The following is a 14,007-nucleotide window of genomic DNA, read 5'->3' on the forward strand; positions in this document are numbered from 1 at the left end:
AATTTAAAGGAGAAAAAAATGCAGACTGGTTTTCTTTTGGGATGTGAGAGGAAATATAAGCTGAGATGAGGGATGAAACTGACAACTGTTGAGACTAAAAGGGAACAGTGGCTGACAATTCAAAATAGCTACTAGAGAGAAATGCAAATATTCACAATACCAAGGAATGATGTCACAGGTGAAGGACATGCCTGCTACCCTGTCACCAATAATTATGTACAATTTTCATGTCTCAAAAATAAACATATATATGCTTTTAGAAAAAGGAAAGAAAAGGTGGGGATTATCTTAAATAGGCAGAAAGTCTAACCAAGAGCTGGAGAGATGGCTTGGTAGGTAAGAGTCCCTAACACCCAAGTAGGCCAGCACACAATCACCTGTAACTCCAGCTCCAGGGAATCCAACACCCTCTTATGGCCTCCTCAGGCACCTGCATACATGTGTACACACGTTCACACAGACACATGCGAACACGTCATTAATAATAAAACCCTCAAAACAAAAAAATCTAACCAATGACTAAAATTTCCTTAAGAAGGCTGTAAGAATTACAAGAATGGGGAAGGAGAGATTAAAGGAAGGAAACTTGCATGTGAAGAGGTTACCATTAAACTGGTGTGCAAAATGCAAAAGCATGTGGTTCTATGAAATAAGCTAAAGGAACAATGATCTAACACTAAAAAAGTTAAGAGCTATTTTACAAACTTCACTAGGACAAGAAGCTATATCACACTATTTACTCACTTTCAATATTAAAGTTTATTTTTTTCCAGGATGAGATTAAGTAACAGTTTAAATAATTACCAGAATGTAAAAATGAACATTCATTTAGATATCACTGCTTACTAGTGGCTAAGAAATATGTTGTATGTAATAAATAGATCTTGTGTTTAGGTTAACAGGCACCATCTTGACAACAGAAGTTTAAAACCAATAAATAAACATTCAAGAAAACAGGTGTTTGTATCTGAAGTATGAAATATCCTTAAATGTTTTTCTTCATATAGCACCCAAATTTCCAAACTGTGTAGAAAGTCTCTGAAAATATAACTCCCACTTTAAATCATGAAAACAGTGGTCAAAAACAAACAAACCAACTGAAGACAGAATTTACAGTCTATATTCTTAATTCTCCATTCAATAAAATATCAATTACTAATTTCTTAAAAGTCAATGAATTGCATATATGCAATCTGTTAGTGCTGAAAATCTGAAATACCTACATATATTTAACTCACTTTTCTGACAGTGCTTAAAATACTGCATCTCTGGTGGGAAACCTGAAAACTATGCAGCGCTTTATTTTCCTAGTTTTTGTATTTCTACTCTCACTCCTATTCCTTTAATCTTCTTAACATCCGCCCAGTTTGCAGGGTTTGGGGCTGTTGGTGGGGGTTTTTTGTTTGTTTTTATGGCAAATACAATTAGTTATATCCAAAACAAAAACACTGATAATACTCCTTGGTAAACAAGGAAATCCCAGCATAGTCTAAACCCACAGCTTTGCTCCCAAAGTGTGGTACCTGACTATGTAACAGAAAAAAACAATCAATGACCCTTATCTGTACAGTCAGAATGCTCCCAAGGGTCCATAACTGTTTGAGAATTTGCTGATGTAATCCTGAAGAAAGTTTCAACAGATTTTGCAGGCAAGTATCAAAGAATAAGTCTTTGGTTGATAATCTTTCTATTTATTTCTGCCAAAGCAACTGAAAACACGAAAGCCTTTTCATCAGAGAGGTTAGCATAGATGTCAATTTCCTTTTCCTGTTTTTCTGTTGAAAGAAAAAAGAGAAAGCTTAATAGGTAGCAGATACAGTAGTTTCAAAACAGTTTTGAGGCTTTCAAGTATTTATTTACATGATAAATATACATGATACTGTAATATACAATTTAATATTATTCTACTAAATTGAATTTTCAAAAAAATTACACTAAGGGATTTTGAAATGAAGACCAACTGGAGTCTATAATTCTATACAATTTCTAGGGAAATCACATCATTTCTGTAAGAATCTCATATATTTCTTTCTCCTCGTTAGTATGAACTATCTCTATCAAAATTGATTTTCTTAGCCTAAAGAATGGTCCCTTCTGAACACCAATGATAACTTTCTGCATATATTAACATATTCACCTTAGCCTTTGCTTCAGAAACAATAATCAACTTTTGTATTGGTATTTTCTCCTCCCGATTACAAATGCCATCCAAGTTTACAGTAGAAATTTTGAAAATTAAAGAAGAAAAACAAAAAGCCTCTATAAACTCATAAGATAAAACTTGTAAATTATATCTTCTAAATTATTTTCCAAGTTCTACTATGATTCTACTTGTGTGTTGTATTTTGATAGCAGAATCAGTTAAACATGCATATAATTTAGCCAATTTATTGTAGAACAGGTTAAAAAGTACATCCCTTGTGCACATTTCTTACTCTCCAAACAACATCTACTTTCTCCCCTTAAATCATTCCTTTCTGTTTTTATAAAAACAAATCTAAGTTAACATTTAAAACAATTTTTATGTGTATCGCTCAGTAAGTTTATGCCTCATGAGTATACTGCTCACAGAGGCCAGATAAAGGGTGTTGGATCACCTGGAGTTGGGAGTTATAGGCAACTGTGAGCCACCCAGTGTGAGTGCTGAGAACTGAACTCAGGTCCCCTGGAAAAGAAGCAAGTGCTCGAGTCATCTCCTCCACTCCTAAGTAACATTTCTATAAACTGCTACTTCTTGGGTTTATGCATTATTTACTTTCTATTATGGAAAACTAGATAATACTGGTTTTGCATCTCTTGTACCTACCTCAAAATACTCTGCATATCCCTCACCTTCTCATGCTTAAATCACAATTTTAGTAAAATCAATTTTCAATGTTTACGTTGTTATGACTATGTGAGAGATTTCACTTTTCCTGTACCACTATTTTCCCTGAAATGATTTTATTTATTTATTCAACCTTTGTAATGTATGTATACAGCACTCATGCCACTGTGTGCATGTGGAGTTCTTCAATGTGAGCTTCAAAGATCAAATGCAGGTGGTCAGGATTGCCAGCAAGCACCTTTAACAGCTGAGCCCCTAAATGATTCTTTTCATTTGCTTAGTTTCCATTTCTAATCCAATTCATACTCTCTCCTAGTTGTATAGATCTTCTTTCAGATCTTTACACATAATTTTGTCTTCTTGAAATCTTGCCAAGTCTTCCAAACTGCTCCATCTGAAATAGCTGCTCTCTAGGCCTACAGGGTAATTATCATCTTGTGAGCCTTCTTCAACTGGACATTTTCCTTCTCACTCTCTCAAGTCAGATCCTGGATCCCAGCATTCTTTCCTGGTTTACTTCTTTTAGGTGGCATGTAACTTGTAGTAGCTTCCTGAGAAAGGAGTACAGGTAGCACAGTTTTTGAAACCCCGAATATCATAAAAGTCTATGTTCACATGCAGTTGCAGTTTGACTGAAAAAGACTTGTAGACTTCCCATTAGTAAATGAAATAAATTGTCTTCTGACTACTGGTATCACTGTTGCGAAAACCTAAAACCTTTTTAAAGTTATTTTTAAAATTACTACTATATTCACATACAGTGAAATACATAGATCCTTTAGGTAAACTGAATAAATTCTGACAATGCCTGTATTCATGCAACCCATATGCTAATCAAGAAAGAGAAAACCTCTTTCACTTCAGAAAATTCATGCTCTTTTCTAGTCAACCCCTCCCTAGACAACCCCTCCTTAGACAACATTCTTTGTCTAAGTACCTAAGATTATTTTTTCTTTAATCACAGAGTGATGATATGCTTTGGTTTAATTTTTAACCATCCACTGGGCTGAGAATTTCATGAGTGAAAGGTTAATGTCCTTCAAGTTTGGAGAGTGGTGGAATTATTCCATTGATAATTCCCTGGTCCTCCATCTTTTACATTCTGTTTTCTGTTAAACCTTCAGGCTGGTCCTTTACATTTCTTATCTTCTCCATTCTATTTTTCTATCTTTTCTTATTTCTATGCTTTCCAGAATATTTCTTCAATTCTATCTTTAAACCTTCTATTGAAGTTTTTCATTTTGTAAATTACTTAATGTTTTAGGTTTTTAAAATATTTTTTAGAGTTCATATTTTGAAGTCCATTTTCCAGGTTCACTTCATTTTGTTCTTGTTTCCTGGCTAGTCTCTTTTTTGTTGTTAAGGATATTAAGAACTGATTCCTTTCCCTGTTTGTTTTCCATTACCTTTTCTTTATTTTTAGCACTTTCTACTACTTTCTTCTAGACACCTGGGTAATTCCTTGTAATATGTTCACAATTAAAAGTGGAACCAAAGAGGTGATTAAAAGCAGCATGTGAACATAGGTGAGACCTATCAGATAAGGATGGTCTAACTAGGCCATTTCTTTGTGAACTTATAAATAACAACATGTTTATTGTAGGCCTTTTCTCCTGGGCTCTCCAGATTTCCTGGGAAAGATTACTTGCAATCTCTTTTACCTGAAAGACATGAACTCAGCCAGAAAGCCCCGTATTTACCATGTCCAATCTTCACTTAGTATTCCTGAGCTTAATACAGTATCCTTGTCCTTACCCTTGCCTGGTGTTCCCTAGACCAAATCTTTTTTTCCTTAATCCTTTTTAAACATCAACTTGGTGGGTAGGGGACTTTCCATCTCTCCTCTTCCTGTCTCTTTTTCAAAATAAAAACAATAAAGTCAATTTAAAATGTTTTTAATCATAATATCAAGTTTTCTTAATTCATTGTGTTAAAATTAAACCTTGCTTCATGGTTTTCAAGTGCCTGAAGAGCAAGCAACCAATAAAAACAGAATTAAATAGCTGCTCAGTCCTACAAAGCATTACCAAAGAACTTTACTGTAAAATATGTAACACTCAGCAAGGTTCAGCAGTCCCAGCTCTGTTACATCTAAAAGAACAATGGACTGCATCTAGGTGGAAGCAAACCTCACCCGGCTCCTGTCCTTATAGTTCCCGGAACACAGCCATCTCCATTCACTTACATACCGTCTATGGCTACTTTCCAGAGTTTGGTAGCTAAGACAGACTGTAAGGTTCACAAAGGCTAAAATATTACTAGGCTCTTACAGAAAAAGTTTGCTGAGACCCCCAATGTACATTAAAAGAGCTCACTTTATTCCAAACATGATGTGACATGCCTATAATTCTAGCTCTCAGAGGATAATGCAGGAGGACCATGAGTTAGAGGCCAGTATAGGTTAAACATCAAGATGTATTCTTCAAAAAATGAAAAAGAAAGAAAAGAAAAATCCAATTTATGCTATGCAGTTTCCTGAAATTTGTAGCAACCAAAAAAAAGCATAGCTTATTTTAATAGCTTTCTTACAAATATTCTAGAATAAACTGAAATGATCTGAAAAATATTTACTGTCAAATAAATGCATCCTTTTTCAAGTAATAATTTTCAATTCTACATACATAAGCAAATATACACTCAAAAATACAGCCTGTCTCCCCATTATTTTTTTAATGCACATTTTTATTGAATTTTTGCAATTTCCAGACAATATAATTTGATGACATTTATAGCCCCTCTCCCATTCACACCTCCCTGCATCCCCCCCCAGAGTCCAGTGGTTTCCAAAAGTTCCTTAGGTTGGGTTGATGTTTCTTACTACTTCCCCATGTCTGTGCTCCAATTTTTGTCTGGATTGAGCTTATGTGGGACTTGTCCATGCTGTCACCACTGCTGTGAGTTCATATGAGTAACTGGCCAGCTGTCTGGAGAACTCTGCCCCCCACCACAGTCACCCACCACCTCTAGCTCTTACAATCCTTCCACCTCCTCCTCTGCAATGATTCCCAAGTCCTGAACTCCCGAAGCCTGACAGACGAATCCCACCCAGAGATAAGCGTCTGCAGCCCTTTCCTTCCGGCATATTAGAAAGGCATAAGTTTCTGGGTCAATCACCATCTGCTGCATAAGGAAACTTCTCTGGTGAGAGTTGAAAGATGCATTAATCTTCAATAGTGGGTGAGCACCTGCTCCAGCACAGTTCATTCCAATCATCCTTCCTGGGACTGGGAGTCTATATTATTATGAGGGTACCACAGATACCTCTCACAGGAGGGGGCCATAGCTCCAGATCACTGGAGGGGAACCATAGCTCTGTCTCAGGAGGGGACCACAGCTCCAGCATACAAGAGGGGAGCCACAGCTCACGCTCACAGGTGGGGAACCATAGCTCGAGCTCACAAGAGGGGAACCAGAGCTCCAGTTCACAGAAGAGGGCCACAGCTTCAGCTCATAGGAGGGGAACCACAACTCCGGCTCATAGGAGAGGACCACAGCTCCAGCTCACGGGAGGGGAACCACAGCTCCTGCTCACAGGAGAGGACCAGGACTCAAACTTACAGGAAGGGAACCACTGCTCCAGCTTATAGGAAGAGCCACAGTTCCAGCTCACAGGAGGGGAACCACCACTCCAGCTCACCAGGGAAGGGGGGAGTCCACAGCTCCAGCTCCCAGGAGGAGACCGCTACTCTAGCTCATAAGAGCATAGGAGGGGACCTACAACTCCAGCTCATAGGGGTGGTGTGGGGGGGGGTAGGGGGGGTTAGTTCCACAGCTCCAGCTCACAGGGGAGGACCACGACTCCAGCTAACAGGAGGGAACCACTACTCCAGCTCACAGGAGGGGACCACAACTCCAGCTTACCAGGGGAGATGGGGGTCCACAGCTCCAGCTCACAGGAGGGGAATCACAGCTCCAGCTCATAGGAGAGGACCACTGCTCTAGCCCATAGGAAGGGGCCAGTTAGTTCCACAGCTCCAGCTCACAGGGGAGGACCACGACTCCAGCTAACAGGAGGGAACCACTACTCCAGCTCACAGGAGGGGACCACAACTCCAGCTTACCAGGGGAGATGGGGGTCCACAGCTCCAGCTCACAGGAGGGGAATCACAGCTCCAGCTCATAGGAGAGGACCACTGCTCTAGCCCATAGGAAGGGGCCACATCTCCAGCTCACAAGAGAGGACCACAACTGCTCCAACCCGTGGGAAGGGTCCATGACTCCAGCTTATAGGCAGGACCACAGTTCCAGCCCACAGAAGAGCCACAGCTTCAGCTCATAGGAAGAACCAAGGCTCCAGCTCTAAGGATAGGATGCTCCCACTCACAGGAGAGGACCACAGCTCCAGCCCACAGAAGAGCCACAGCTTCAGCTCATAGGAAGAACCAAGGCTCCAGCTCTAAGGATAGGATGCTCCCACTCACAGGAGAGGACCACAGCTCCAGCCCACAGAAGAGCCACAGCTTCAGCTCATAGGAAGAACCATGGCTCCAGCTCTCAGGAGAGGCTGCTTCCACTCACAGGAGAGGACCACAGCTCCAGCCCACAGAAGAGCCACAGCTTCAGCTCATAGGAAGAACCATGGCTCCAGCTCTCAGGAGAGGCTGCTTCCACTCACAGGAGAGGACCACAGCTCCAGCTCATGGGGAGGGACCATGACTTCAGCTTACAGGAGGGAACCACAGTTCTAGTTTTCTTTCTTTCCTTAAGTTCTCAGGCTCTCAGTGTTTCTCTCTGCATGTATATAAGTACACTCATGTCCTGTAATGCCAGCAGGGTCATAAGAGGGTGTTGGATCCCCTGGAACATAGCTGCTTTATTTGGCTAAAAGTATGCTACTCTGGCTAAAATCTTTAGGATATAATCCTCTGGATAGACTGGACAGGCCCAAGATGGCCAGGCGTCTGGGTTCTGCTCTTGCCCACTGCACAGATCCCCACTCAGTTCTCAGCTGTTGAGCCAGGGCATGCTCTGCTGGGAGCAGGCTGCCATGGCCATGTTGGAGAAGCCCATGAAGTCCCTCTCCCCCAGTCACTCAAGTTGTTCCAGCACTGAGAAGCAGCTGCAGCAACCATGGGGCCATTATCATCCAGATGGCTATCAACCTGTGATATCTTTTGAGAACAGTGCTATAAATGCGTAAGGGTAAAGTCCTCTTCAAGACTCTCCTCTGCCAACCCTCCATCTCTGGTAGTGTAGACTTCCACAATCATCTGCAGTTTCAACTTGGCCATGATTAGACTGGATTCTTAGAGGAATTCTGACTTGAGGTTCCCTGGGTTCATGGCAGCAGTCAAATGCTTGTGCACTTTGGTCAGCTGGCCCTGTGGGGGACTGGCTCCCTGCAGCAGAGGCTTCTCGAGAACTTCAAGTGCCGAACTAGCTTTAACTCCCAGAGAAGTTCATTCATGTCATCACTAGCAATGAACTTGGTCTACAGATGCATGATGAGCTGGGGCGGGGGGGATCCGCTCCCACTTGGTGCAGCAGTGCTCGATCTCCATCTCTGGAGCCCAGTGCCGCCTTTCTGGTTGCCATGGCGGCCTGGCGGGAAGCCGTGCTGGGGAAGCGGTATCCTAACCTCTCGTGATTGTGATTTGTTTTTTAATCTCATAATCAAAAGCATTCCTTCCTCATTTCTTCAGTTCTACATCCTTTACTTCAACTAAAAAGAATGTTGTTTCCTGGATCAAGAGGTATTTCTATGTTGTCTTTTCTGAACAGAATAAGTCTTTCAAGTAAGATGATCTGATGATCCCATTGTTAAAGAAGCACATTTAATTAAGCAAACAACTCAAAACTTCCTGGGAGAGTGTGACAAAGGGAAAGAGAAAGCACAGCAAAGCCACCTCAGGAATTAAGGGCTATTTAAGAGGGGCATTTATACAACAGTTAATGAAGTCATAGACCTTATCCCTTTCATTGCACAATATTAAGACAATTTGAAGTTTGATAAAAAGATAGAGACAGCTATGCCTGGAGTTATTTCCTCCAATATCACCAACTTTATTCAGTTAAAAGCAAATAAAGCATCAAGAAATGGTGAAAAATTCTGTCTCCAATTACAGCTCAATTTATACAGAGGTAGCTGTATACCTAAAATGAGTATCTGAACAAAAACAAAGCATTTCTCACAAATAACAATTATAAATGTAGTCTACTGAAGATGAAATTGCTTGGGCTAAGAGTTCTAAAGAAATATAAACTATCTTTTTTCCCCCTCCATTAATTACTAGCTTAAAAAGTCTCAATTTTAGGCATTTATGGGTATTATAAGGGTTCATTATACTACTTTTCTTATTCTTTTATATATTGAAATTTTCCATGAGAAAAAAATTTTTTTTAAAGATGTATTAATCAAAAAGAGAAGCTGAAGTTCTAGTTAACAGTTAGAAATAAGTTACTGGTAGACGGGTTACTTATCAGAAGTAAGAAAAAGGGCCTGTAAGGAGAAACAAACATACTTTGGATCAAGAAGAACTTACTTAACTATATAGAAATTGTTTCAGTATAGAAAGCATTCCGTTTATAGAAAAATGAATTTTGCCTAATTTAAGCTTTTAGGTTTCTAAGTAAGAATCTGTATTGTGTTTTTATTTTAAAACAAAGTATCTAAGGGCTGAGCTCAATGGTAGAGGTTCATCTAGCATGTATGAAGCCCTAGGCTCAATAAATAGCATACAAGGGTTGAAAAGAAGCTTTTTTTTTTTCTGATTTTTATTTTATGTGTATCAGTGTTACATCTGCATGTATGTAGTAAGTGTACCTGTGTTGGACAGTGCCCAAGGAGGCCAGAAGGGGTTATCATAGTCCCTGGAACCAGAGTTAGCTGCCATATGGGTGCTGGGGTTTGAACCCAGGTCCTCTGCAAGAGCAGCCAGTGTTCTTAACCACTGAGCCCTCTCTCCAACCCTGAAAAAAAGCTTTTAAGTTAAAATAGGAACTATGACTTTTAAGTCCACAAGTTCAAAAACCTTTACTATCTTCATTACTACTATCTGATTATGATCGCTGATCAATTTAGTACTTGAAAAAAAGCTGGGATTCATTCATACCTCTTTCTTCCTCATGTTTTTTGGCAGATGTACTTTTAGGTCTTCCTCTTCCTCGTCTGATATGATCGGAATGGCTGTTACTTCGAGACCTCTTTCTGTTTTCTAAGTCTTTATTTACTGTAGAATTTATCTTCTCTCTCCTAACTCTCTCTGTCCGCCTCCTCTTGGCCTCACTCTTGTTTTCTGTACAGATGAATAAAAGTGACATGTTTTAGGCTTAGCAGTAACTGTCTGCGCATGTTCTCATTGTCTTCCTTCCTTTTCTGAAAAGTACACTTCATGGCAGACTCCTCTACTACTCGCCAGGTCCCCCCCACCACACAGAACAAAAGAAACTCAACAGGATCAGATCTACATGACACATAAAGTCTCAACAGAGAAAACAAGTTTCTTCAACTGACAGTTTTTTCAGTACCTTTAAATTTAAACAAATCCACAATAACTTTTCTGCTTTTTTTCCATTACATTTCCAAGTTTAAGTGGTGAGATACATAAAGAAAAAAAGAAAATCCATTTTTTGACCCTTACCTAAAACCAGATTGAAATAGGTCAAGTATGTGGAAGCAAAACTGGCCTTAGGCATAATATGTTAAAAGTTACAATAAAAATCAACCAAAGAGTATCCATAGGGAAAAAAATTTTTTTTAAATATTTTTAAAACACAAAAGAGTAATTTTCACTTAACCCACAAAGTAATAAGAGGATGTTGTTCCAAAAACAGAATAACAAAAGAGGAACTTTACTAATACAGTGATTTAATTAGTTCAAGAAGCGACAGACACCTCCTAGTTTTAGGGCTGGAGAGATGGATCAGTGGTTAAGAGCACTGGCTGCTCTTGCAAAAGACCTGGGTTCAAATCCCAGCACCTACATGGCAGCTCACAACCATCTGTAACTACAGTTTTAGAGTATCCAACACCCTTTTCTGGCCTCCGTGGGACTATCACACCCTCTTCTGGCCTCCACAGGCATTGCCCAACATGGGTGCACTTACATGCAGGCAATACACTTATACACATAAAATGAAATAAAAGTAATTTAAAAATTGCTTTAATACGCATCTAAAATTCAAAAGCCAGAAAGCCAACTCCCCAAATGCCTAATATCACAACTATAAAAGAAAAAAACCCAAAAAGCTAAAATAATGGCTGAGTACGGTGGTGGCTGAGGAAGGAAGATGGAGACTTCAGGACTAGTCTGAGCTACAAAGTGAGACTCTCAAAAAAAGAAAAAAGCCTAAGTGACACATCTTCAATACAACCTCTACATACAGGATGAATGCATCTCTCACCTCTCACCAGAGAAGTTTCCTTATGCAGCAGATGGTGATTAACACAGAAACCCACAATTGGTCAATGTGCAGAGAACAAGAGACTCCAGTGTACTTATCCCTGAATAGGACACCTATTTCAAACTTCTGCCTCCCAAGGCTCAGGGACATTGTGGAAGAGGAGGTAGAAAGACTGTAAGAGTCAGAGGGAGTAGACAAGGAAACAAGACTTCCATATAGCTGGTCTTACTCATATGAACTCACAGCAACAGTGACAGCATGTACAAGTCCTATGCAAGCTCAAACTAGACAAAATCCTAGTATAGACAAGGGTAAGTAAGAAATCCCAACCTAACCTACGGAACTTTTGGCATCTGATAGCTACTGGGAGAGGGAGAGACAGTGTCTTTCAAGGATTACTCTTGGTGAGTCCAGGGGGTAGATCCATACTGAAGAACATTTCAGACTCTGTGGGTCATATTATATATATAAGAGTACACTGGGTAGAGGAGGGCAATGAAGGGAAGTGCAGATAGGGGAGGGGATCTAAAGACCATCCATCTATATTGTATGAAAATAGCAAAAACTCACTAAATAAAACTTTAAAATGGAGGAGGAGGAGGATAGGAGGAACAGGAGGGGGGGGAGAAAGGGAGGTAGGAGGAGGAGAGGCAAACAGGAATTATCATCTCTACCACATCATTGGAGAATTACTTAATTTTAAGTCTGAGACTCATATACTGAACAATACAAGAACATTCAGTTCTTCCAGATTGTAAAGACGTCACAATCAAAGACTTATTGGAAGATCTAGACAGTGTCTAACTCAAAGAGGGTCCTAATGACAATAGGACAATTTGAACACCAATAAAAACACCAACTGTAACAAACTGAAACATATCAGATATCCTTAAAGCCTCCAGTACAAGACATTAAAAGCTCAAACTACTTAACCACTATAGGAGAATACTAAAGAACCCAGTTTTTTTTTTTTTTCAGTTTGTTACTCTTGTTTTCTATTCATGCCATTCACTTGGCAACTAAGGAGCAAGGACATTGTTCATTTTAAAATTATTAATGATAATAAAGGATAGAATGTCACTATTTTTTAACTTGTAATGGATTAAACATTAACATCACTAAAAGAGAAACTGATTTTAAGAACCAACTGACATGAATACATAGCAACTACCTAAGCAGTCATGTAAAAAATAGAAACGTAATCTCGCCAATTCTTAGAGCCAATTTAAACGACCTCTGTTTTTAATAAGTTTTAAGGAATGTGACAGGTAAGGCAGTTTTTTTCAACATACAGCATCTAAGAAAATAACAGATAAAAAGAATTAGAGAAGCTATTATCCATAAGAAAACGTGTGCCTTATTTATAACCTATTTTTTTTTAATTAGATCACTATAGGAAAACTGAGAATATGAACAAAAGTTAAGAGATTTACTATTAAGGAATTATTAACTTTGTATGTTATAATGGTATGTTGTTTATGGTTTTAAAGGTCTTTCATGGGTTGGGAAAGACCTTAAGAAAGTGCTTGCCACACAAGCATGAGAACCTAAGTTTGATCCCCAGAACCCACATAATAATATGGGCATGGTAATGTGTGGTTTGTATCCCAGTACTCGGGGGGGTGGAGACAGGTAGACCCTTGGGGCTTGCTAGCTAGCCACCCCAGTCTAATCAGTGAGTCCCAGGGTCCCACTGAAAACACTCAAGTCTCAAAAACCAAAGCAGACAATGCTAGATCACAGGCCTATAGTTATTCTCATAGCTTTCAGGCTCTCCCTCCCCTGTTCTTATCTGTCCCTTAAGGATAAAGAATTAATAAATACCTGCTGTGACAGAGCACTCAACCTGGGGAGGGGACAAGCCCAGCCACCCCCTTACAACTGTAAGGTAAGCTTATGTTCCTACCTCATGGCTGCCCAGATGCCCTTTTGGCATATAGGTCAGGCCAAGCTGAGGCCCACTGTGTGGAACTTCCCACCACCCCCTGAAAGCCTGTAACAGTCAGAATCCCCCTTTGTGCTGGGGGTTTGAAGGTTCTTTCTTTAAGACTCCCTATCATTCTATACATGGTGACTTTCTCTGCCAATGAAGCTCCTCTTCAGACCTGAAGGCTGCATTCTCCTTTCATGGTGCCTCTAATAAGCTCTTCTGAAAGGTAATTCATGTAAGCTCCTTTTTACAAACTTGTACATAATTTCTAATGCATAGTTCCTAAGGAACAAGGTGGCTAGACAGTTCCTGAGAAAGGACACCTGTGGTTGATCCCTGCTCCCCCACACCCCCCCACATACATGTGTGCCCATATGCATGGCAATATGCACACATAAATACAAAAATAAATAAAAATAAAAGACCTCTCAGAAAGATGGAACTTTCTTCAAAACAAGTGAAGGAGCTATGAATGTGGATAAGGCAGGATAGGTCACTTACTACTTCTGTGCATCTGTGCAATGACTAAAAAGTGAAAAGTGATTGGTAACGTTTATATAGTATGCCTCTTCAAGCTCAAGACTGAGTCTAGGTTTGCTCTTCAGTTACCCACACACCTCTGTAAACTTCTTCATAGCCAGCTCTTAAAAGAAATGCCTATACTTTCTCACCTCCCATTTATTCTTCAGTTCTCTTCAATATATTAATGAACTCAATGAAAGTTGTCAATAACAACAAAAATGTCTGTTACCAAATCCAAGAGACACTTCACTTTTTAAAACATCTTACAACATCTTTCAAAAATTCAATCAAGAGGACCACTCCATTCCTTGAAAATGTCTCATCATTTAAATTTTTGGGCTCTCTTGGCTCCCTTATATTTGACTAGCTATTTATCAGCTTTTAT

The 14,007-nt window shown here is 39.7% G+C and overlaps 1 protein-coding gene across 2 annotated transcripts in view; it reads right to left on the reverse strand.

Annotated features, from left to right (window-relative positions):
* Window positions 1-1,626: 1,626 nt before the first annotated feature.
* The window catches only part of CUNH16orf87 (chromosome unknown C16orf87 homolog), a 38,993-nt gene continuing 26,612 nt past the window's right edge, over window positions 1,627-14,007 (reverse strand). The window contains exons 3-4 of one of the 2 annotated variants that reach the window (XM_008847368.3): window positions 9,880-10,062; window positions 1,627-1,775 (exon numbers count right to left, since the gene is read on the reverse strand). In XM_008847368.3, coding sequence (XP_008845590.1) covers window positions 1,657-1,775; window positions 9,880-10,062 — 302 coding nt within the window. In that variant the 3' untranslated portion in view covers window positions 1,627-1,656. Of the gene's footprint in view, window positions 1,776-3,104; window positions 3,379-9,879; window positions 10,063-14,007 lie in introns of those variants that run through there. The other variant, XM_029570534.1, reaches the window with a different exon arrangement.

The sequence above is a fragment of the Nannospalax galili genome, unplaced genomic scaffold, assembly GCF_000622305.1.
Source record: "Nannospalax galili isolate Female #2095 unplaced genomic scaffold, S.galili_v1.0 scaffold403, whole genome shotgun sequence".
In the NCBI taxonomy this organism is placed as follows: Eukaryota; Metazoa; Chordata; class Mammalia; order Rodentia; family Spalacidae; genus Nannospalax; species Nannospalax galili.